The sequence below is a fragment of the Lepeophtheirus salmonis genome, chromosome 5 (assembly GCF_016086655.4).
Source record: "Lepeophtheirus salmonis chromosome 5, UVic_Lsal_1.4, whole genome shotgun sequence".
Classification (NCBI taxonomy): domain Eukaryota; kingdom Metazoa; phylum Arthropoda; class Copepoda; order Siphonostomatoida; family Caligidae; genus Lepeophtheirus; species Lepeophtheirus salmonis.
Genome location: NC_052135.2, coordinates 33,190,688 through 33,216,972, shown reverse-complemented (window position 1 = coordinate 33,216,972; position 26,285 = coordinate 33,190,688). Strand labels below are relative to the sequence as shown.

General features: G+C 31.7%; 2 protein-coding genes across 3 annotated transcripts; one reads left to right on the top strand and one right to left on the bottom strand.

Moving 5' to 3' along the window:
- The first annotated feature begins 10,104 nt into the window (after positions 1-10,104).
- On the top strand, positions 10,105-21,985 carry LOC121117081 (probable 3',5'-cyclic phosphodiesterase pde-5). 2 transcript variants are annotated; one of them, XM_071888626.1, is made up of 17 exons: positions 10,105-10,233; positions 15,704-15,797; positions 15,856-15,951; positions 16,724-16,861; positions 16,949-17,125; positions 17,197-17,455; positions 17,936-18,062; positions 18,893-19,119; positions 19,169-19,384; positions 19,440-19,653; positions 19,718-19,920; positions 19,974-20,211; positions 20,286-20,444; positions 20,522-20,691; positions 21,302-21,413; positions 21,500-21,580; positions 21,636-21,985. In XM_071888626.1, the coding sequence occupies exons 1-17, from the start codon at positions 10,156-10,158 to the stop codon at positions 21,864-21,866; spliced, it is 2,820 nt and encodes a 939-aa protein (XP_071744727.1). In that variant the 5' UTR covers positions 10,105-10,155; the 3' UTR covers positions 21,867-21,985. The 2 variants fall into 2 exon arrangements, with proteins under 2 accessions (XP_071744727.1, XP_071744728.1); XM_071888627.1 differs by lacking the exons at positions 21,302-21,413; positions 21,500-21,580; positions 21,636-21,985 and adding an exon at positions 20,859-21,131.
- Positions 21,846-25,505, bottom strand: Iswi (Imitation SWI). The gene is made up of 2 exons (XM_040711378.2): positions 23,025-25,505; positions 21,846-22,885 (listed from the first exon to the last, which is right to left on the bottom strand). The coding sequence occupies exons 1-2, from the start codon at positions 25,335-25,337 to the stop codon at positions 22,214-22,216; spliced, it is 2,985 nt and encodes a 994-aa protein (XP_040567312.1). The 5' UTR covers positions 25,338-25,505; the 3' UTR covers positions 21,846-22,213.
- Positions 25,506-26,285: the final 780 nt, after the last annotated feature.

Sequence of the window (26,285 nt, the reverse complement as noted above, 5' to 3'; positions counted from 1 at the left end):
CTTGTTTAGATTAAACCTCAGTATCCATATTTCGTAATATAAAAATAATAATAATAAGCCATGTAATGTTCTTTTACTGGATATACTGGAGGCAGTCAAAGTAACAAGGAGTCAGATGATGGCATGGAGAACAGATGAGGAATTTCACGATCTGTTCGAGAAAGCAGTGTCAAAGCGGATGAGTTGGACCTGGATCCCTTAAGTATTACAAGGTTAGGAAACCCATCCAGACACTGCACCATTCCACCCAACCAGCCCGGATCAATACTTCAGGCAGCAATACTTGGCATTTATTGACGCCATTATTGTACAGATAGACAACAGGTACGACTCGTCACAGTGCAACCTTGCTGCCTACAAGGTTCTTGGAGAAAATGAAAAATTGATTTAAAATGTCTGGTATACAAAATTCTTATGATTTTACCAATTAGAATTTATAATCGAAAATGGTACGTCAGTATTTTGAAACTTTCCATTACAAATATACCGTTGATATAACTTGAGAAGATTTGGGATGATTCTATTTGACTTTTGTAATGTTGAAACACATGTATTAAAAATTAGATATAATTAACCTATTTATTTAGGATATGCAACACTCTATTTCACCGTATTTAAGGAGTTATCCGAAAATCCCATCTCAACGATTAATTATAACATTATGTACACACTCGTTCATATAATCAATTCCTAAATTCATCCTATAAATAAGGGAAAGAAATAAGGTTTTCATCTACAGCTATTGCACCGACTAATATATAGTTGTTATTCTCTCAGGATTCATGATTTAAAATGATTATTTTTTTATAAAATAGCTGTTGATATTTTGTTATATTATCTTTATAAACTAATTCAATTAAAAATTTAATTTAAAAAAATAAATATATAGTTCAAAAATAACCTAATTTACTTTTTAAATATTAAATACTTACGTGAATTTTACAAAATAAACTTAAATAATATTGTTGGAAATAATTAATTTGGATAATTAATTATAATTAAATATGGGCAATAATCAAGACATGTGTAGCATAATTTTCTCCATACTTGCACTTTTACTTGCCATAACATTGTCTTCATTCCTCCTTTATCTGTTTGTCTCTTTGAGAAAGTTTTGCATGCATCTTAACACGAACTTTTGTTATATTTGTTTAAACAATTAATTTTTGAATTTTAATACGGTTGCAAAATCGCTTCTTGGCTTTAATTAATATATTTTCGAAGACTCCTTTATACAGTGGCATAAAAATTGGCCTGTATAGTTTTTTAGATCAAGGAGTTTTGAATATGGGTCAATATCACTAGTATCCAAAAAAAAAAAAAGACTAAGACAGTCCTATCAAACAGACTTTTTACTCAAAGTACACTACACTACACGTTACTATTATAAAAATATGTTCAATTAATAAAGATTGGCTAATTATAATAAATAATTAAATTAAGTCTACAATGACAAAGTACATAGTACATGCAATGCATTCAAGACCTTTAAAATAGACCTTATGGCAGCCGACAATTTAAATAAATCAGCAAAGAGAAGGAAAAACATACCCTTCTTCTAAAGAGTGTCCACTCTTTCCCTCAAGTCTTTTAATTATTTAAATTAAATTAAGGAAGGAAATTCTTCTGTCCGGCGAGCTTTGTTCAAGTCAATTTTTACCAGGGCGAGTAACTTCCCCAAAGCAAATTTTCCATTTAAAAAAAAACAACAACAAGCATTTCAGCCATACGTCGATTCAAGACCTCAAAGATGGAATTTGTGAAGATATCTAGGGCATACAACAGCCAATTTGCTATTTGGTAATGGAAAATTTCATAAAAAGGATACGATTCTGTAAGCGTAGCTGTGGTGGTCATTTGGCTGATATTGTTTTCCATTATTAATGGCATATCTTTCTCTTTGCATTGAAATTCTCATTCCTAGAGCAGAAACAATTCATATTATATGTATGTTCCAAAATCAGAGCATATAAGACAGCTAATTTTTTAAAATGAACTTAAATACTATTATCATGAAGGATACACACAATTGGTAATTATAACGCTACACCCAATGCAGCTAACCCCTGTTGTTGTGACCATTTAAGCTGTTGTTTTTCCCTTTTATGAGTTTTCTGAACACCATTTCTTGTAGCTTATGAACCATAGTTAATCTTTAAGTGATAAAAAAAGTAATGTTTATTGACTATGTAATATTGGAAAACCTAATGATCATACCAAAGTCTTTTAGTGAAGAAACTAGTGTCAGTCAAACTAGTTGCGAACCATCCAAAGCTACTACTTCCGTTGTTGTGACCATTTAAGCACTTGTTTTTGCCATTTAATGAGTTGTGTATCATAATTCTGGATATTTTTAGCTAAAATAGAATCATATTTTATGATTAGGTTTAAAAAGAATGAATACTTATTGTTAGATGGTACAAAATTCAGAGTTCAATTTCGAAATTAGTAAATATTTTATACTTTTGTTCATAACTTTGATCGTAATTTGGTGTAGATGACTCAAAACATGCTGAAAATTATCTCAACTTCACAATTTAACATGGCGTTATTTCTATAAATGACATGATTACCAATATCTTCCATGAAGTTAGTTATGGTTCCTCGGGAAGGGATGGGTTTACCCGTGTATTCCTCCATAAATTTTTTTTAAACGTAGGATGAATAGCAATGGAAAAGGGTATATTATATGCAATAAGCATCTTTGTGAGATCATAGTTAAAGTCTGAACTTGATGTATTCATCATTAACTTGATCTTTTAGATAAATATCCATGCTTTTCATATGATATGAAGATAATGAGTGGTGTTTAATTCTAGACGGTGGATTAAAGGCACATTTATATCGACAAATCGGACAAGTCATCTGTTTCTCGTCCGGTAAGTATTGTCCAATTCCTGGTCCTCCATTTCCAGAAATCCAGACAGAAGGAGACGTTATTTTAGGCATTTTATTCAGTTCTCTATCGACTATCAGTGTCTAATATTATATTAATATTGAATAATAAAGGCGGGAATTGATTACGTTCTTGATAGAGAAAGATGTTTAATATTTTAGTCAATGGGCAATGATACCATAAGTATTTCTTCCCTCTCCTCGGACGCTTTTGTATCCTTACCTGAATTATCAACCTTACTCATTAGTTAAGCTGAGTAGTCTGTAATGAAAAAACTACCTATAAAAATTTAAAAAAAAGGAAAAACGGTTGTCGCAAGAGCTGTTTCTTCTACTTTTCCATTTTTTCATCGGTCGTTGTGGTATTAATTTCTCCCTCTGAAGTATACATTATTGCCTATCTTTGGTGTAAAATGTTTTCACAATGCGTCATAAAATAAATACATATGAATACAAATGTATTTACAATATTTTCCCCGCATAAGTCCTATTTTAAATGTAAAAGGTTCTCCTCTTTATAGAAAGTAATTCATTTTCTCCCCCAAAATCCTATATTGACAAGGGTTTTAATTCAGTTGTACCATATATCTCGCTCTCACATTCTCCTTGTGCTCTTTTTTTTTAATTACAAACTTTTTTTTCGAAAGAGTAAAAACATGCTAAACAGTAATATTTTATTTTAACTTTCAGAAAAATAATAACAAAATGTATGGAGTTAGACAGAGAAATTTTTTGCGTTATTAATCGTTTTTTTTTTTTTTTGCGCTAATTAAGGTTTCAGATGACATCTCAAGTAATGTGTTATTTTTCTTGTACATTGTTTTGATTTGATCAAAATCGGACGAAAAATGAGTGAACAAGAATCAAAAAGATAAAGGTTTGTGGATGTTGATCCAAAAAGAATCTCAGACATTGTTGGCGTGACCGTTAGGAGAGTCCGGAACATCAGAGAGGCCAAAAAGAATGGGAAAGGAGTCAAATATGAGGCAGAAAGTGAATGAAATGGTTTGAAGCAAGATTAAACATTTCTCAAGTCCCTGGAGGCAAAGATCAAGGAAGATCCAACAGAATCAATGCGCTGCTGGGCTGACGAGTTCAGCGTGGTGGAGATCACCATCAGGAGGGCAGTTAGTGATGAACTCGACCTTAAGAGCTTTATCAGGACTCCAAGACATCTCGCCGATAGGATGAAGGCCTTAAAGCTTGAAAGATGCAAAAAAGTCATTAATTACTTGAAGAGTCATCCGTCAACTGTAAAGATCCCCTCAGACAAGAAAATCTTCCCAGTCGACCAGGTTTTGAATTGCAGAAACGACAAACTTATATTAGAATCACCTGGGGAAGTATAGGGCACCTTCAGGACAAAACATCCGGCCCAAAAAATGTGATTGGCAGTTGTGGCCTCTGATGGGAAGAGATGGATTCCTTCTTCTTCAAAGCCAATGAGTAAATCGGGACTGAGGCCTACTATAAGATCCTGAGGTCAAAAATCTTGGCCTGGCTGAAGGCTAACTACCCTGAGAATAACCATGTGTGGATCCAAGACGGTGCCCCCAGCCATACGGCCTTGAAGACACAGAACTTCTGCAAGGAGCACTTTGCTGACTTCTGGGATAAACCCTTCTGGCCCTCTTCCACTCTTGATCTCAATCCCCTCGACTTCAGTGTGTGTAGTGTCTTTGAAAGTAAGGTTGGGAAGACATCAGACAGAAATGTGCAGGAGCTCAAGGCCACCATCAAGAAGCAATGGACCAACATTTCCACCGATTATATTTTGGCAACCTGCGCCAAGTTACGACCTCGTGTGGAGGCTGGATGCGGCCATATTTTGAATAATTATTGCCAAGATTGATTGCTACAAGTTTTTTCAGAAACAGTTTTCGTTATACTTAGCTAATAAAAAGTTATTAAAGTTTTGGTTTTCTTTCTTGATCGCGGAAAACTTCCTTGTCGCACTTTGTACATGAAAAAATAAAAGCTTCTAATTGGAAGACGGATTAATTTATTTCGAGCTAATCATAGGCGCTATTTAATAATTAAAGGACTTACGTGTTTCAAAATATTTACTACTTGTTAAGGAAATAATATAAAAAGTTATTACCTAACACTCATTAGAAGGTGTGACTAATCATTTCGGTCTAATTAAGAATTCATACTACTTAACAATGTTTTTTATGATTACTGCTTTGTTACTCTATGTGTCACTTATATGTTAATGTTAGATAAATAATTATCCTTGGGTAACAAAAAAGAACGGCAACGCTAAATACTGCCTAAAAATTCATATCATTTGTTGAATGGTATTTCATGTGAATACAACCATTAATTAGCATCTACTAAATATTTTAAAGTAGAAATGCAGTTTTTTGGAATCTTTGTTTTACAATTGTCCAGCTGTTATTCTAATGAAAAAAGTAAAACCAACTTCAAAGACCTATTTCAAAAAACAGGATATGATAAATTGACCTTCTTTTTTGAGAAAACTGTAGTAATGGATGAAATTAAGTCTACAGGTATTGGTTAATCTATTTTCAACCAAAACTTTTTATAAAGTATTTTTGTTGCACTTGAAGATTGATTAAAAAAATGAACACTATTCACGCTTTCTATTTATTTTTGAACGCTTGAACGGAAAAAATCATTGAAGGGAGTTCATTTGGATGCTCATACTTATATTCTCTTTTCGCTTTTTCTCAGCAATTGCCAGACATATACTTCGTGAATCAGTTCCTCCTGAATATGAATGGTTCCTTATATGCAGTGACACTTCAGTGTTATAATTTATCATGAGGGGATAACAATATTGATTTTAAATTTATTGGTGGTTCAATTTATAATATGTTTTCTTTTCATTTAATTATAGCATACAATATCTATTTTTTTCTACTATTAGGTGGGAAATTTTTCATTAATGTGGAATCAATACAAACTTTTCAGAAAATGAACGAATCAACAAATAAAAGTGTTTGGGTCCTAGTTTGATTCTTATTTATACTCATATGTAGAAGTATTTAATATTAAAGTATCTCAGCTAATCCATTGAATTACTTTAGTTTCCCTTTAAGTTTCTTCATCCATTATTCTTCATTTAGGCTTAATTGAAGTATTTATTATTATTATTAAACATTGGATCCTTGATAGTGAAGATTGATTAATGATGACGTCATTCAGAAATGATTGTTCAATGGTACGAGCTTTAGAATATCAAAAATTTATGAATGATTCATTCTTAAAAGTGATGTACAAGTTTACGTTTGGGTCACAGGACCTGAAGGTTACCTTAGTTATTGCCCTTACTCATGCTTCTACGCTAAACCTTTAATTTCACACACATTTGTTAAATTTGATATCAGATCTTTTATTTTGTAAACTGACATTGAATGTATGGTTGAGGCTTACAGATATTGCCATTTCTGCGACAAGTTCTTAAATGAATTTTGGGGACATAGAACATATCTATTTAAAAACTTTACGTCACTCTAAAAAAAAAAAGAGGTAATTCTATCAAAAAATATATCAAATTATTAGTTCAAAGGTTTAAGGGTAGTTTCGTAAATAAACTTCTTAATTTTAATTAGATACATTGAAATAAAATGTATTCGATGTATATATACTATTGTCCCGGGCAAGAAATAATTAAATATGACATGGTTCAATTAAATTCTCTATAAAAGAAGATGTTGCAGGTTGGTTTAGAGAATTCGAAAGATGCGGAACAGGTAGGCTCTAAAATAAAGTAAACTCATGTGGCATTCATCACTTTCCCACATTATTAGATATACAAGGTTAAACCATAGGTGTTCACGTTTTAACGATGTATGTTTGACCAAGAGGGAGCAGAAAATCACAATGACAATGATGGTCCATCCTATTTCTTCTTAATATTTAGTACCCCTCAGAACGGACGAGCATTATAAGTAAGTTATAATTAATATACTTTAGCTCTGATCTCACAAAGATGCTTATTGCATGTAATATACCCTTATCCATAGCTAATCATCCTACGTTCAAAAAATTAAAGGAGAAATACACGGGTAACCCCGTCCCTTCCCAAGGAACCATCATTAAATTAAGCTTTTACTATAAATCTTTACGATGCCATGTTAGAAAACTATATAAAGTCAAGAATGATTGCCTGAATCATCTTATCAGTTATAAAGGAGTCTTATTTTTATATCTAAGATAAGTAATTAAGGTGAAACCGGGAAAAAAACAGGGAAGTGAGAAGTGTAAATATTATAAACAGCTTTTGATGCACCTTTAACAAATTTTCAGCATTTCCTGGCACCAATAATATAGATGAGTTATTTCTGCGTTATATACATCAAAGAAATACTTATGAATTAAATAGTTTTCTTAGAGTAAGAGACGAAGCAGAGTTGACTTAAGGAGAAAAAGACTCAAGAACTTCAATGAAGGAGCAGAGGATGGTGGATGAGAACTCTCTCATTTCCTCACTCGATCTTTCAGTCGATTATTCTGTCGTTTTATGGAGCTCCGAAGTTCAATTAAAGGAAATGAGATCCACCAATTTTAACTATTTTTTTCTACTCTTCCGGAGCTTATCTCGTCTTTTTGTAATAAAATCATCATCTTTAAAATGAAGAGAGCAAAATCATAAATTCTTAGAAGGTACCTAGACTCCACCAGCTTGCCTATGAATCGTTAGAAGCCAGGCACTTTTAAAACAGACATGATGAGGGAATAAGTGTAGAGAGACACAATAGGTTCTTTTGGTGCATTTTTATATCCACTGCGACAAATTTGGTACACAACAGCAGAATGGCATTACGACACAAGATTTGATACATGATTTCAAATTCAGTAGGCAAATATATTATACAACGACGACCAAATAATTATCTCGTTTGTTAATTTTATCATCAATGAAATAAATAATAATGGTTCAAAAAATGTAATTATGGAGTGAGTTTAATCCAATTACATCAATTTTTTCACAAGCTTCTTTTACTTCCAGTCTCGGCAATATTGGATTCACGATTATTAGAATATTCCAATAATCCAAAATATACAAATGAGGAACAATAACAAATTTTGTTGTTATGTATAAGAAAAATATATTAAACTAAATAATTCATTAAAGCACCTAACCAGACAGGGAAAAAGCGCGCTATTAATAGCGTGAGTTTTCCATGTGTCTAGAATTTTATAGTACACGAAATGAAGAATTTCAAATAATCAGGATTTTGATAAGAATATATGATAAGTTTGTAATTAAATTAAGTGGAGGCTGACTTTAATATAAAATATTTCAAAAATATACACTTTAATTCATGGTCTTAAAACCAATTTTTGATGGTCTTGGTCTTGTTACAACAAAGATAGGGGTGTGACGATTCTAAGGACATTATCAATCCAGCCACTTAGACAAAATGGGATATCAGTGAGAAAGTTTGTAAAATTTTGTCTGCATAAAAGGAATCAATTGTCTTGCTTTCAAGACCCAGACAAAAACAACTGGAGGGTAAAAAGGAGGAAAAGAATTAGTTTTCATAAAAAAATGAAATAAGTCAGAAAAAATTGCATTATTTTACCCCTAGCATGTTTCCTTCAAGTAATCGTTGTTATTGTTACTTACCAAGTTACTCTGATCTCTGATCAGGATATGTATTTTTATTGATATGATCTGATTTAACAGAATGAAACTTGTAGTGTACTCTCGAGTTATAAAGAGCGGATGTTATGTTTTTGCCCCTGTTTGTTTATCTGTTAGTCACCAGGATAACCCCAAAAGTTACAGATGGATTTTGATTAAAATCGGTACGAAGATCATATGTAAGTTGCTACTTATATTTATGGTCTCAAAGAAACTATGCGTTGTGAGCTTATATGTTGTATCCAGATGATAACTTGGGTTTTACCTGTATCAATTATATAATAAAGTTTTGCTATTTGCACGTAATTTGAGTGTTTTATATTGATTTGAAATATTATTTCCAGTAAAAAAAATGAGATTGACTCTGGAACACTTTCGTGCAATCATTTTTTATAACATTCGACGTAGGTTATCAAGGAAACAGTGCAGTGATGAACTTAATTCCCTAATATGGCGATCATACAACATGCTACAATATAATAAAAATCTGGTATAATGAAGTCAAGCGAGGCAGGAGTTTGCTCCACAATGAAGTTCGTCCAAAACCGGATGTTCTGCTAGAGTACATCCATGCCGTGATTGAGCTAATAAAATAAGATCGTCATATGACTTAACAGGAGATTGATTCATCTTTGAGGATCAGTATGACTAGTATTTACATGATATTGTATGAAAATTTGGCTACAAAGAAGATTTTTTCACGATGGATCCCACGTAGTCTGACAAATGATCAAAAGAAGGTACTGCAAATATGGGAAATTATACATTTTGAATACTTCAAGCCTACTCCCAATTTCCTTAGTACTCGTTAGACCAATTTGCCTTTGGAAAACTAGAGGAAGATTATTTTAAACTCTCAAACATAATATGTATATAATATGCTTCTCTTTTCTCTGTATTTTAGTCTGCAATATATTATTACATATAGTTATTGCTAACTGTTATGTGACTATGACCTCTAATGTGACTTCTTAATTTATGTAGATTTCTATTGGAATATCCGTATGTCGTGGCAATTCCCAAACTTATTGACTCAGAAATTTTCTTCTTAACAACAAAATTGCTTGTTAGCATACTGGAATATTACTCTCTCGAAGATCTAGAATCTTTACAAAAATAAATAAATTACTAAATGTGTGCCATATGACCTAATTATAAGTTGTTTGATTGAAAACAATAGTTAAAATGTATCCAAATAATAATAAGATTGATTGAATATTAATTGAACAAATAAACATAACTAGAACATTAATGGTATTCTTCAAAATTTAAATTCCTATTTATGAGTTCCCCGTTATTTTTTTATCTTATTGATTCATTCGGTTTTATTTTGGACATCAAAATGGTATTTTGTTATTAAGATTGAGAAAAAGGAGTCTTGTACTATTTCTCCAGATGTCCATTGATGGTGTAACTTTACCTTCGCCTAATCATCTTAATAAACTAGAATTCCGTGCGTGTACTCATAACTATTGTTTTTATGATTAAGTACATATCAATGTCGACGTACACGATACTATCATTAGAAAGCTAATCCTTTTGACATTTTCGTTTTCTATTTATTATTAATTCCTTAAAAACTTCCTCATTTTAAATTAGAAAGGTTATTCATCATTTGATATTTTTCGAAATAAGGAGGTTCAATGAACGAAGATAAACAACGAAGTGATGCTGTAAATGGAGATCCGTCCTTAACTATTACTCCCATCCCCATTTCTAAGGTAAATAATTATCATTAAATATATCTATATGTGAATACATGGGCTATGTAAGGAAGAAGGACGAGGAAACATGGTTACCCCAAGATTTTTTGTAACTCTAAAAAGTATTCCCTCCTGATTTTACATCATTTATGGAGTTACACCTTTAAATGGTCTTCCAGTTTAAAAAATCGTAACTGCGCCGTTGTATTAATTTATTTGTGTTTTTCAATCATATACAGGGGTTCCCACTTATCATGGTTTTTAGGAAAAAGAAAAATCCGCATTGTACGGAAACTTTCTTAGTAATAAACCCCATAAAATGGGACGAATTATTTTTTCAAGTCTAAAAACATTTTATTAATAATAAAATATTTAAAATAATGTATGCCAGACAAGATGCTTGTAAAATAATTGTAAAATTTAATCTTAAGATGGTATTTGCTTAATTTTTAATCCGGTCATTTCAATACTGTAAAATTTAAATAATCGGAACTGAACCAATATTTATTCAGCAACCTTTTTAATTGTAAGTTTGTTTAATAAGTAATAACCAAAAGTTTTAGATCTAAGTATCAAATTAACTACTTACAGGATACTCTCCCGCCCCTATACAAAATTATACAATTTTATTGTATAAATATATTGGCATAGTATGAACGAACTCATTTATAACTATAAAAATTATTTTTACCTGGATATAGAGTTTCTTATAATTTATTATCATAATATAAAAAACTGTGATATGAGGGTAATATACCAGACTATGCAAGGAGTAAGAATAATTCCAAACACCACGTTATGCAAAATCCGTTGTTTTTGAAACCGCGTTATGCGGGAACCCCTTTTTCAAAAATTGAGTTCAAAAACCTATTAAACTAATTACATTCAATTAAGTATAATCAATTCTCATTTTTACTCTATCATTATCTAATATCATACGAGGGAGGTCTGAAAAGTGTCCGACCAGACATTTTTAGTGATTTTTTGAAATTATTATTTTCAACATAGTTTGGTAACAGGAGCTTAAAACAAGGGGCGTCGCTAGAAAATCATGACTCAGGAAATGATATTCGATACAAACACCCATAGCAGATAAAAATTTATTAGTGTATTACCCTAGCAACGTAAAAAAATTATTGGAAAACAGCATTGAGTAATTGCACAAAAAAAAAAAAAAAAATAACTCAGAAAATTGCCTTATTTATTAAAGTTAGTTTATTTCTTTATAATTTATCTATATATTTTATATATAAGAACAAAAGCACAAGAACCGAGACGGATAAGCAATATATTGTTGTTTCTCTTCGACTTTATCAATTTCGGTTCCGGTTCTTGAACCACTAGGCCGCTAGAACCGCAAAACCGCTAAGGGTACAACCTTGTATACGAGCGCTGTTTTCTTCACGTTAAGGTAAGAAACTTTTCAGACCACCTTCGTACTTGTATCTATAAAAAGATCCATTCAAGGACCTTATCATATAAAATACATGGAGGACACCCAATGACTAACAAAAATTCGTAATTCAAATTAATAAGTAAGTACAAGAAGAAAGTTAAAACATACGAATCAAATATTATGCGTGGGGTGAGATCAATGTTGTTGTAACTCACATTTTTACTTTGCAGAATCAAGCTTGAGAAACTCCATTCTTTCATTATGAATAATAGAGTTTTCCAACTTTTACCATAAAATGTAAAAGAGAAATGTATTTCTAAAATTTAAATGTCTCCGTTTTTTAAGTATTCACATTAAATATTATACACTTCTAGAATGACATATAGCCTATAACACTAATATATGTTGTGACTTTTGAGTTAAGACAATTTGGCCCTCAGCCCTAGATATGAACATGTAACTTAGAGAAACAATTGTGAAAATTATCCTAAATTGAATATTCTATTGTCTTTAGAACATCTTTTAGCATATGAACTTAAGATTACTCTATCAAAAAAAAGCACGTTTTCATAGAGGACACTTAAATGTACACTATGTGCTAATGAATTAAAGCTGTGATTCTTAACCTTTTCATCAATGGGGAACCCTAAAACCTTTTTTCAATATCTTGCAACAAATAAAATATAGTAAACGAATTTTTTTATTAATTATTTATTTAATCTATGGTGTAGCCCTTGAAGATACACCGTGGAGCACAAGGGCTCCGGAAAGCCCCGGTTAGGAACCACAGCGTATGAAAATAAGTTGAAATTCCTTCTGTCTGTTTTAAAAAATAATACGCATATAACAGATATATCCACATAACTTGTAGAAATACAATTTATATGTCTTTTTCCAAAATTTTGCAAGGCTTTCTGTTCAAAATTTTCATACTTTAATATAGATTTACTATATAAGCATATATTATATACCTAGTATGAAAAAAATCCAAAATTAGCCCCTCTCTTAAAAATTTCAAACTTTTGATAACACTCCAGCCCCCCAATTATAAATTTGACGTATGTATAACGTCTTATAAATCAAAGTTCTATCCACATTATGAAATTTATTTTTCAATAATTCTGACACTCTTTGTACAACGTGAAAATTAAACATGTTTTTAAAATGTTAAATTTGATCGAAATTTATAAAAACAAATTATGAGTTTTCCTTGAAATACCTAACTTTGTTTTTGTTTTAAAAAAAAAGTTATATCCTTCTTTCTTTATTAATGTTACAAATCTGGACTCCTGGTTATTTTTACTAACATCACACATCTTGCCTCCTTCATTTTAAAGGATTTTTAAAAGAAACTATGTGACCATGAGAAGATACTATTTGAGTATTCAGTGAGTTGATACAATTTGACTGCTTTGAGTGAAAAAAAAATTATTTGCAAAAAAAAAAAAATCTTACTAATTGTCTTGAAAAAGTCTTCAAAAAGTAAGATTCATTTAACTTAAGAGCAGTCTAGAGAGTGAAAAATAATTTAATACATGTATATCTGAAAAGAAAAAAAATTCCGGGGAGCACTGTATATTGTATATGTATAAAGAAAAGGGAGTATAATAACTAAGAGCACTGTATAAAATGAATTAAAGCTCACAGGTGTTTAGTTCAACTCATATAAAAAAGGAAGTACTCTATATCAAATTTAAAAAAAATGAATGTTACTTTAGAGGACGTTTAGCAACAAGCTAAATTACGTCTATGTATTATTTTATTGAGTGTACACATATAAATCGGAGAATAACACCAAGGATTTGATGGTGTTGTGTCTTGTCGAGGGAGAGGAGACACAAACTTATTTATAACGATGAATCCAGGACGATTGAGAGAAATGTGAAGAAGAAATGGTGTAGAGGAAATAATACAATAATTATTAAAGGAACATCTGTATTCTTTATAATACAAAAACCTACTCTAATTAATATACAAAATACATGACTATTTATACTACGTAAAAGACAGTATTTTAATACTTAATAAAAGACAGTATTTTAATACTTAATAAAAGAAAATACAAGACGATAAGAATAAGAACACAACGGGGAAGGAAATACGAAATACATTACAGTTGGGGAGTTATCTTCTATATTATTAAAGCAAATTTGTATGTTTGTCAGGTTCTAATAACTCCAGACAATACCGTGCACTATCCCTAGTACTTTTTAATTTCTAGTAGTTGAGAAAAATGGAATCGTATTTAGCATGAGTTGTTCAAAAAAATATTAGCTATGAATATTGAATGATGAAGAGATTTAATTTTTTATATTGATCCAAGGATGCCATGATGAAATGGATACTATTTTCGTTAAATTAGTTATATTTTTTTGTTACTACATGTTTGTGCGGAGAGAATATGCAGATAATGGATTTATGATACACGAAGATGTATTTTAAAACACGATAGAAATAGATTAACTTTGTCCAGCTTTGGATACAGAAGATGAAAAAAATAATTTTATATTAGAATCTTCTATTATCATTGAAAGAAGCCCTCAAAATGAACGAAATAACTTATATAATGATAAAACCAGATGGATTGCGTCGTCAACTTGGATGTGAAATCCTGTCCATCTTTGAAAAGATAAAGGATCTTCAATTGATGGGACTCAAAATCATGGTTCCTTCCAAAGACAAGCTTACAATTCACTATCGCAAGCATAAACATAAGCCTTTTTTTAAGGACATAATGGCGTATATGGGCTCAGGAGACCCTATTCTGTGCTCTGTTTGGTGTGGTCCAAATGCTGTTCAAAAGTGTAGGAAGCTTATTGGAAACACAGATCCTTTAAAAGCAAAATCTGGGACAGTTAGATTTAAATATGCATTATCGAAAGTGAAAAATGCAATTCACGGATCAGATTCCGTGGAAAGTGGGAAATTTGAGGCTTTCTTATGGTTTTCGGATCAGGAATTACTTATAACAAAGGTTTAGTGCGGAATAAAATTTATTTTTATGTTATATTTGAGATATATATTGTTCAAAAATACAAAATATTTATTCCTTCCATGTGTCGTTATTTTTTTTTTATTAGTTAACATCGGTTTTTAATTATCAGTTAATACTTAAAAAAATCTGACTTGTACAAATCCTGGAACAAAAATAAATCTCCAATCCTTTTTCTATATATTCCAATTTTAGAAAACAAAATGAAGTCCTTTCTTTGTAACAAATGACCATTTTTTAGAAGAAAAAGATATATTTTCCAGCGGCCTATTTAAGATCATTTTTTATCACATTTGTCGATTTTTTTTTTTTTTTTTTTTTTTTTGCAAAAAAATGTTTATTTTATTATTAAAATGACTTTTTTTTAGAAAAAGCCAAATATTTATATGGTCTTTTTTATAAATTCTGTCTTAACTTGATTAAATGACTTTTTTTATATAAAAGAATGTTTCTTTCTATTTTTAAAAATTGCATTTTTTTCTTTAAAAAGAAGGTGAATCATTTTTCTATTTTTGTAGTCTTTAAAAAATTATTCTTTTTTGTGTTTCTATTCAGTGAAATGCTGGAAACAAATGCCCCAAGGGGCCATTCTTTAAAACTATCCCTGTAATATATTATTATTATATAATTTTGAAATTATTGAGCCATAATTGCATTTGAGAAATGGATTAAGATCCAAAAGTAAAATAAATATAAGTGAGTCTTTATGACACTTTTTCAATGGGTTAAAACATATACAAGGTGAGTTCAAAAAGTAAGGTGACTTTTCAAATTTCGCGGGTATAGTACATTTTGATAAATGTTTCTAGGATTGAAAAAACCGTAGATACAAGTTTATTTTATCTGAGGGGGATTACTTTGTTGGAGACAAGATCAATATTAATGAATAAATAAATATTTTCCCTAAAATTACAAAGTCACCTTAATTTTTGAACAAACCCCGTATTTTGTATATTTAAAATCCTTTCAAATCCCCGTGTTTTTGTTAATGCTTCAATTTTCAAGCTAATATAGTTTAAAAAAATATGACTTTCGAAATGGATCTAAAATTTTTTGACTCTAACCATTTCTTAATTTGATATATTTCATTTTTTTTAAAGATAAAAATAGTAGTAGGCTCAAGTAGCTCTGCCAAAACTTGTGACAATCAAAAAACTGAGGAAAAATTCTGTAAAATATTACCACCACTCCAAGGTGAGTATTAAATAGAATAAAAAATTGATTGTGTGATTCTGTTTCAAATTATTTTAAGGGCGTTATGTAACGAATGATTTTCAAAGACGACCAAGATCCAGAAGCCCTAGGGTTTATCAAAGTGAAAATGGACCTAACATGCATAAAAAAGGAGGTAACTTTTTTAGTTGCTTAAATATAATAGAGATTCATTATAGAATCTAATGAATTAACTATATTTTTAGTACTAGCGTACAGGCACATATATTTCACATAATTCACTTAATTATTACAATCCAACAACACATTTATTATTTTCTGAATTGTTAAAATTTAATTATCTGACAGGAGGGGTTTTATACATATAAAATTTAATAAAATACTCTGCAATTTGGTAATGATAAAATTAATTATTTTGCCTTCTGGGCCGATATCAATTAAACAGATATGTACTTTTCTATCTGAAAAATCTTTTATGCTTGGAATATATTACTTGAGTCAAATGATCCCATATTTTGCCTATCTCACCGCATTCATATAAAAAATGTTTTGTGGCTTTAATTCCCTTCTCCAGAAAAAAAAGATCATCCCTTCATAAGTCTTGCCGTTTATACTTATAAGAGAAATATTGCTGGTAATCCCTCTATACTAGAAGCAGTATAGAGAGAAATCCATTAAACCACTCTCTGGACTCCTTAATAACTGTGTAGCAATGATTTTCATTCCCTGTCTTGCCATATTTCTATCTATCTGGCTTAAAAAGACCGTCTTAATAGACTTTTCCACTAGAACCAGTCTCAAGGATATATTCATTAAAATATTTGAAATTTCATTATTATTAAATTGCACAAAAGGAAAAACACAAATTCCTATATTAGTAACAATGGTTAAAATCCATGTTGTCTTTAAATGGTTCTATGGTATTTAAATATGCATCTTTTTTATAGCTCATAACAGATTCCATCACAATTGTTGTGAAAGAAAACCACAGCTACTGGATGACATACGTACAAAAAGTCAATTGAATGCTTTAAAAAGACGAAAATCTCACTTTCCATCATTTCGATCCACAGGTGACTTAACAGGTACTTAATTTTATATTCATGCCTCATAATCAACATTAATTGTATGTTTGGAGACAAATATATATTGATAAGTTTGTTTGAATTAAGGTTACAATGGGGCACACGATAAGAGGCATCCATTAAATACGGAAACAGAAATTGTCACAAATTTTCTAAATACGAAGCCTAGTTTTTTAATTGACTATGCATTAAAGCACCTGGATCTTCCAATGCTTGAAAAGATCTGCAGTCTCAAAAAGAATCAGCTCATGATTAATAGTTTAGGCAAATATAAGATCATTGTCTATCATTTATATTAAATATTGAATCTTTTTTATACATACATATAATATCAGAAGAGCCATCTTCTCAACTTTTGGAAGGTAATTTGATACTAGACAAGAGAATCATGTTGAAAAGCCTTACTTCGTCCATTGCCAAACATAAAGAAAATAATGGACTGATAATGGAGCTTAAATTTTGTATTCTAAGAGAGATTGGAAGAAATATTTGTAAGGCAATTAATGCTCGTAGATTTAAGATGTACCTTGCTCATCCAGATAAGAAAGATGAATTGTTGGAATTCGATCCTATGTCCAGTACAGATGAACAATCGTAAGATAGTGCAGATATTATAAATATATAGTTGGTTGATGTAAGTAGGGCCGGTTTTGATGTGAGCAGGGCTTGGGGAAAAGATAAATGTGCAGGCCCTTTTCTTCATTTTATTTTTTTAAATCGTGATTTTTAAGAAAATTATTTCACTTTCTAGAAGATGAAATATTTATTTATTTTAGAGTGAACTTTTCAAAAATGCTCATTCTTTTTCATTGGCCTCTTTCAATCAATTGTGTACATATTTCATGGAATGACGTGCTTATTAAGAAAAAAAATATATTTACTTTTTCAAAATGTAATGGTGAACAAAATATGACTTTCTTTTAAAAAAATCATTTTTCTCTATGGATATACTTAAATTTAAAAAAAAATTATATCCGATGATGGCCCTCGCTCAAAAACGGTTTATGGGGCAGTTTCCCCTTATGCCCACCCTAAAACAGGCCATATATGAAAGTAAAATAGATTTATTTTTAGGGTTAAATGTCACAATATTTTTAATGGAGTTTTTGATGCATTCTTCGATGAATATTTGGATAACACCACATCCAAAATGTTCAATGGAAATTCGGACATTTCATATGGAAAGATTAGAGGAACCAAGGTAAATATGAGGTTCATTCTGTATCAATTCGAAACCTAAAAAGTCTATTTTTCACCTAACTATCTCAAAATTAGATGAAATTTAGTATACGAGTAGATTTTTACCTGCAAACAGGGCCGCCTTAGCTTTATGATAGGTACCGGAAATGAGAATATTTATAGATCCTACCGGTGACAAATAGCAAAAAATACACATTTTCAGCTCATGACCAGTGGGTCCCTAAAATTGGTTGGCCCATGGACTTCAGGGTTGATGATTCATTTTAAAAAAATAGCGTGTGTAGCTAAAACTTATAATAAAAAAAGAAAAGAAGTACGTTATAAAGAATAAAAAATAATGAATGTGACTTTAAATGAGGTTTAGCAACGAGCGTGTATGGCTAAAGCTCAGTCAAAGAGCGATCCAGAGACTAAAATACTCCCTGGATCATCACGTGATATTAAAAAAAAAAGTATTGAGTACCTACATGTGAGTGCACTTATAAAAAAACGGAGAGTAAACTGAGGATTTCTTCAGGAGTTATCCTTTATATTATTAAAATAAGGTTTATATGTTCGTCAATCCCTAATAACTCCGGAAAATGGCGGTTACTACCACTTTAATTAATATAATTGTAAATTTTTATAATACATTGTAATTTATTTATAATTCAAATCGAAATATTTCATTTGATTTAAAAAAAATAATAATAGGAATTTGCAGCTAAAAATCTACATGTTTACTAAATTTCATCAAACATTGAGTTGATAAGGTGAAAATTACCTTTTTTGGGTGATTTGATATGGAATTAACCAAAGATTAAATCTGAATAGCTTTCATCTCATTTTCAGGAGGATGACTCTGTTTTAATTCACTCTATTCTGTGCTCTGATTATAAAAACATTGAAGGATTTCTGGAATTTAAAAAACCTAAAATTGATGGATCTTTTTCAGATATGGATGAGGCATTAGTAGACTCCTACTTAGTTTGGGGAGAATTATCCATTCATTACTCTGATATGTGTTTTAATCTTGAGAGACAAAATGACCTAAGTCATTTTTTACTGAGTATTGTAAAGTAAGTAAATTCTAGTAGAATAAAATATATATATATACATGCCATTTAGGTCCTTGTTCAATGAGGTGCAAAGCATGGATACAATTATAACAAAAATAATGCATTTTGCACACAAATTAGTAAATGCAGATCGAGCATCCATGTTTTTGGTAGATAATAAGACGAATCAGTTATATGCTCGAATTTTTGATATTACAAATTCATCAAATGAAATGAAACCGGGATCAGATAATGAGAATAACAATAATCTCATGAAGGAAATTAGGTAAATACTTTTTCTACCAACCAAAATATTTACATATGGTATATATATTCTTAAGATTTCCCATTGGAACTGGCATTGCTGGTTATGTTGCCAAAACAGGAAAAGTATTAAATGTGTCAAATGTAGATGAGGATCCCAGATTCAATCGAAATGTTGATGAGCAAACTGGATATACCACCAAATCTATTTTATGTATGCCAATTTCCATATACGGAAGTATAATCGGTATTGTTCAAATAATTAACAAAAAAGATGGATTTTTTACCAAAGTAAACTGCAAAAAAAATGTATTAATTTTGGGAAATTTGCTTATAATTTACTATTCTTCACCAGGATGACGAAAAATCCTTTGATATTTTTTCCACTTACTGTGGCCTAGCTCTACACCATGCAAAGCTTTATGAGAAGATCCGCCGTTCTGAACATAAATGTAAGGTAACTATGGAAGTCTTGTCTTATCATAATTCTGCAACCTCAAAAGAAGTGGCACCCTACATTCAGGCAGGCCCACCAATTGATGATATTTCCGTTCAAAGGTATTGTAATTACCCTGTGATTGAATTTTAATAATGCACTATGTTCCTTACAGGTTTTCATTTTATGCTTTAGATAAAAGGGATGAATATAAGATTGAAAAAGCATTGTTTATGTTTGTTGATCTCTTTGGATTGGATCGTTTTGACTATAATACTCTTGTATTCTTTTTTGTTACGATTAAGAAAAATTACAGAGACGTGCCATATCATAATTGGAGTCATGGATTTCATGTCGCTAATAGTGTTTATAGTATCATCAAATCTGATCCTGGACTTTTTAGGCCATTAGAAGTAAATATGATTAAAAATATACTGTATATCTAGGTTTTTACAAAGTTTATAATCGATAAATGTACATTTCATAGTGTCTTTCTATGTTTGTTGGTGGACTGTGTCATGATTTGGACCATAGAGGCTATAACAATAAATTTATGATTGACATTGGATCCCCTTTAGCTTCAATTTACACTACTTCAACAATGGAGTATCATCATTTCAATATGACAATCAACATTTTGCAAAACGTAACTTTGAATAATAAATGCTTTACTAAGCATACCATCGTGGTTGATTATATTTTTTTTTTTGACTAACTTTATAGGACAAACAAAATATTTTGAAAAAGTTTAATCAAGAAGAATATAGACAGATAATGGGGAATATGAAACATTGCATTTTAGCAACAGACTTGGCCTTATTCTTTCCGAACAAGGCAAGACTGACGTCGATTATAAAATATGAAACTTTTTCATGGCAAATACCGGATCACAGGTAAACTTGCTTTTTACTTGCAGGGATACTATTAACTGCAATTAATAAGGGTCAAAAACAAATCCTTTTGTTATTTTTTGTATTTGGCCAAATATCTAGAGTCGATATTTTGTATAATTAGAGTTTATCCCCTTTACTTTTGACTAAAACGATGGCTTTATGAATAGGCTTTTAATTCAAGCAATATGTTTGACGGGTTGCGACTTGAGTTCATCGTCCAAACCTTGGTCCATTCAGGAAAAAACATCCTCCCTTGTGTATCAAGAATTTCATGAACAAGTACTGTGCATATTGAGTTTGGATTGTATTAAAGTCATATTTTGAAAACTTCTCACTTATACACTAAAAAAAAAAAATCTTAATATGTAAGATTAGTTTAAATCCATAGTCGATGTGTCACATTGCTATTTTCATTTCCTTACATTAGCCGCTTTTGTAGTCATTAACTATGCTCAATTTATCTTACGTAATAGCAGTAGTATTAAATTAGATTTAATGTTCTGCCTCACACAATTATTAGATTTCTTAAATATTAAATTATTAATCCCTACCCATGGGATATTAACAATAGATATACGTAGCTTGCTTGTAGTAACACCATAATTTACAGACTCTTAGTTCAATCTATATTGATAGCTGGATGTGATCTCTGCAATAGTTATAAGCCTTGGGACTTACAGCTATCAACTGTTTATACAGTCTACGAGGAATTCTTCAAACAGGTAGACATTTTCTTAAATTAGCAACATCAATGAACTAAAAAACGTGAAGTTAATGATACTAAAGCTTATGATTTATTTCATATTAGGGAGATGTTGAAAAAACAATGGGTTGGACTCCCATTCCTTTATTTGATAGGAGTCATGCCTCAGAAATTGCTTCAATGCAGGTAATTAAAGCGAGTCTAAGAATCCGGTAACTGTGAAAAAAAAAAATACCCTTAGGTCGGCTTCATTGGAGGTATATGTTTGCCTTGCTATGAACTCATGTCACAAGTTATACCAACTACCTCGCCAATGATGGTTCAGTGCAAGAGAAACTTGGAGGACTGGAAGAAAAAGGCAGTTTCAATCAAGCTTCAAGAGAGTGATGAAGCCTCAAATAAAAATGAGGACGAAAATGAGTGTGACGAAGAGAGTGAAGAACTGCTGGAGGAGGAGAATGAAATTCTTTAATATAATGCTAAAAATTTTACAACAGCACAAACTTACAAAAAATAAGCTTAGATGACTAATTGTTAATATTTCTATGTTTTATATAAATAAAATATGCAAGTGAAATTTTTGCGTTACAATTTGACACTTATAAATAAAAAAGGAATGTTATCACTTAAATTATCAACTTATTAAATTTTGTACTGTCTTCAAGAAGACACTAGTTTATATAAGGAACGATTATACGATAGATTTATATAAATATGTATATAAGTACTTCAATTAGCATCAGAAATAGAATATCATAATTAGAAATCATTAAAATAGACACAAATTACACATTAATCCTTAAATTTGAATTCGAACGATCATTTTTTTGACTTCTTCTTACTAGATGTTTCCTCTTCTTTCGAGTCTCCTTTTCTTTTCTGATTTTTGGTCGAAGCACTATTGTTGGATTTTGAGTCCGCTTTACTGCCTTTCTTCTTTTTCATCTCAGCTTTTTCTTTTTCTTCGATTTCATGATTTTCCCTCTCAATTAAAGTAATTAGAGTATTACACCGCCTCTGGAGCTCCATGGCTGTTCGCGACTTTATAAACCAGTCAAATCGAAATTGAGGTGCATTGCGAATTGCAGAACGAAGTTCATCATAAACATTTTCTTTGTCAAAACCTAACTTATGTAGCATGCACACTAAAAACCTATCTTCTTCTTCTGTATAGTTCTTTCCTTTGTTGGTTCCATATGCTATTCGGAGTTGATGAAAAGGTGCACGGTACCGATTGATTTTGGCATCTAAAGCCTTTTTTATATGGAAACGTCGTTGGATTTTTGCTTCACCCTTCTCAATCTGAGCCATAATGCGATCAACATCCTGTAACTCTGAGCATCGCTCCCAAAAAACTTTACTATATTCCAACACTTCCTCGGGAGTCTTGCCCTCGACTTCACGAGAAATTGATTCGATATCATCTCTTCCATATTTTTCATGAAGTCGAATAAATTGATTGAAATCTCTTTTAGTCCAGTTCGTAAATCCCTATGAAGATTAATTTGAAAATATATAATATGTTTAGATTATAAACAATGTTATAGTCAAAGGGAAAATACAAGCCCAATATTAGTTAAAACTTATTATATTGCTGTTAAATAGAAAGGTCAATTGAAGGAAAAGGTACCTGAGTTAATAGTTCTTCTTTTTCTTCCTGTTCTTCCTCTGTCAAGTCCTCAACCTCGTCTATTCTTTTCTGTTCTTCTTTTTGAATTTTTTTGGCTTCAGAGCCCAAGTCTGGGTTAACAGGCACTTTGTACCCAAGGGTTTTGCGATAATGGTATATTTCTTGATCTAATAGCTCAAAGAGTCTAGGAGGAAAGAATTGAAAGTCTTGAACCATTGGTTGTTTGGGAGGTCTTGGAGCCTTATGTGCTTTTGGCTCTGCAGCACCAACCCTTAAGGCTTCCCTAAAATACGCATCTACAGCATAGTTGGCCTTTCTTTCTCTCTTAGGAGGAGCAATCCAATTCATTCCGATTTCATCTCTCTGCTTAGATTTAAAATCTTGTCCTTCAAAATTATAAATAGTGCCGGATTCCTCTTTAGTATCCAATGTAAATCCACGTAATGATGACTCTCCCAGTTGAGCCAACTTTTTATTCTCTTCTTCTGTTTTAGCCTCTCCTCTATCCAATATTTGATCAATTTCTGCATCAGTGATGCCATCTTCTGTCTTACTAAATACTTGCTTAGCTCCGTGGCGAATAATATTTAGCATATCATCTTTATTAATATTTTGTTTTTGATCAGATATACGTCCTTGTTGGATAATCATGCGATCCAATCGAAGTTTAATAGCGGCCCTCTCAACAATTTTTTCATCAACAGTATTTTCCATTACTAGTCTAAAGACTTTCACCTGCTTCTTTTGACCAATTCGATGCGCTCTGTCCATAGCCTGAAGATCAGCTTGTGGATTCCAATCAGAATCAAAAAGTATAACAATGTCGGCAGTATATAAATTAATACCCAGACCTCCTGCACGTGTAGATAACATAAAAATAAACTTTTCAGAGTTTGGCATATTGTATTCATCAATTTGCCTGACACGATCTTCATGGGAAGTTTGTCCATCAATACGACAATAAGAATAGCCTCTAAACCAACAGTAATCCTCCAAAATATCTAATATACGAGTCATTTGAGTAAAGATGAGGACGCGAGATTCCTGTTCCTTCAATTTTGGAAGGAGTTTATCAATAACTTGCAATTTCCCAGAATTTTCCACCAAATGTTCATCTGTCGTATAGGGAGGCCCAGGCTCAGCTCCATCAAAGAGATATGGATGATTGACACATTTACGAAGCTGCATAAGGATGTTTTGAAGTCTCATTTTTTCCACCTTTCCAGCTCCATTCACAATATCGATATCCTTCATAAGAATTTTTGTATACCATTCTCTCTGCATCTTGGATAAACTCATATAAATATTCGTCTCCTTCTTTGGAAGAAGTGACTTTTCTACATCAGATTTGAGACGCCGTAACACAAACGGTTTTAAAATACCATGAAGACGCTTCACTAAGCTATCATCTCCCAAGCACGTATCTGTATTAAACCATTTGTCGAAATCATTGGAGGAACTGAACACTTCAGGAAGAAGGAAGTTGAGTAGAGCCCAGAGTTCATGTAGATTATTTTGAAGGGGTGTTCCCGTGAGAAGAAGACGGTTTGTTGTTTTAATCTCTCTGACGATAAGAGAGAGTTTGGACTCTTCATTTTTAATACGATGTGCCTCATCAATGACCATATATCTCCATGTAAACTTTTTAAACACGGATTTTTCTCTGAGAAGCATTTCAAAGGAAGTAACGAGAACGTCCCAACCTCCTGGCATCATCGTGTCACGAATAAACTTGTTCCTGGTTTCTTGATCCCCAATCAGACAAACAGCTCGCAGCGTGGGGCACCACTTCTTGAACTCATTCATCCAATTGGCCAGAGTGGTTTTGGGTACAAGGACCATGTGTGGCCCAGGGTCGCTTCGGTAATGCTTCATATAGCCCAACAAAGAAATGGTTTGAAGCGTTTTCCCCAGCCCCATTTCATCTGCCAGAATCCCGTTCAGTCCGTTTTCGTAGAGACTGATCATCCAGTTGAGCCCGCGCACCTGATAGTCGCGCAGCTTCCCGTTCTTGATGTAATTCGGGGATTCGTCGAAGATGGTGCAAGGAGAGGCTCCGGGACGCTTCTTGCTCTCATTCAACTCAGACAACATCTCCTCGTCCTCCTCCTCTTCCGTCATACGGTGACGATGATCTCCTTCTGCATTCAACCCTTTCTTGGGCCTACCCTTTCCCGCTCCACCGCCGCTGTTTGAGGTAGAGGAAGACCCCAAAAAGTGCGCAAACATATCCGTTTGCTTCAATAGGTACTCAATGGCCTTACTTTTGCCTCCAGGCCCTCGGTTGTGCTCGTCATCCATCCTTGTCATCATCCAAGCGAGAGGGAATCAGAAAGTTCAAATTTGAATCCAAATACTAGGTGAGTTCAGAGTTGATCCTCAAGTCTCTTCTCCTCTTTCTTTTCTTTATTCCTTCTCTCCCTTTACTGCTGCTTTGTACGCTTCTAAAGGTTGGGTGACTACAACTTTCCCCGGCAATTTCCACAGGCTTACCAACTCGTCCTTCCCCTCTTCTGGGCTACTTTTCATTACGGCATAAATAAACCTACGTATTTTAATAATTGTCCTTTATTTCATTTCATTTATAAACGAATATATTGTGTGGAATATCAAAATAACTTTTTATTTCCATAATATCTTTTTTCAGTCTACTGTATAAAAAATGAGTACTTCATATACGGTACCAACATCGAATAGAGCGTTTTCACAAACGTCATAAATTTCATCATAATTAAAGGAGACGCCATTTTGGGGTGTCAAAGTTGATATTTGTACTTTATAAAATGAACAAATTTCAAATAAATCTTGATTCAACTCCATTTAATGGGTTTATGAATAAAGAAATACTTAACATATCCATTGAATACTACTTGATGCAAATGATAAACACTGATATTTGAATTAAATCATGTTGTAGTATGTACCAAAAATCCCTTCAAAAGGCTATATTTGTACAATTATTTTTTTTTTTTAATATTTTTAATAGCATACTTTTCCTATTATTTTATCAATTTTTGGTTGAACATAAGATAGGTTTTAAAACCGTGTCAGTTTGTTGGGCCTTATCAACTACGACTAACGGCTTATACTTTTCTTTTTTTAAAAAACCTACTCATAAAATAATAAATAAAATATAATACAAATATTAGTACATCTCGGTATTTGTTTAAAAAAATAATCTGGAACAATAAATTAATATTATTTTTAATGAACAAATTAATAATAATTATGCAAATTACAGAACTGCTCATCGTTTTTCAA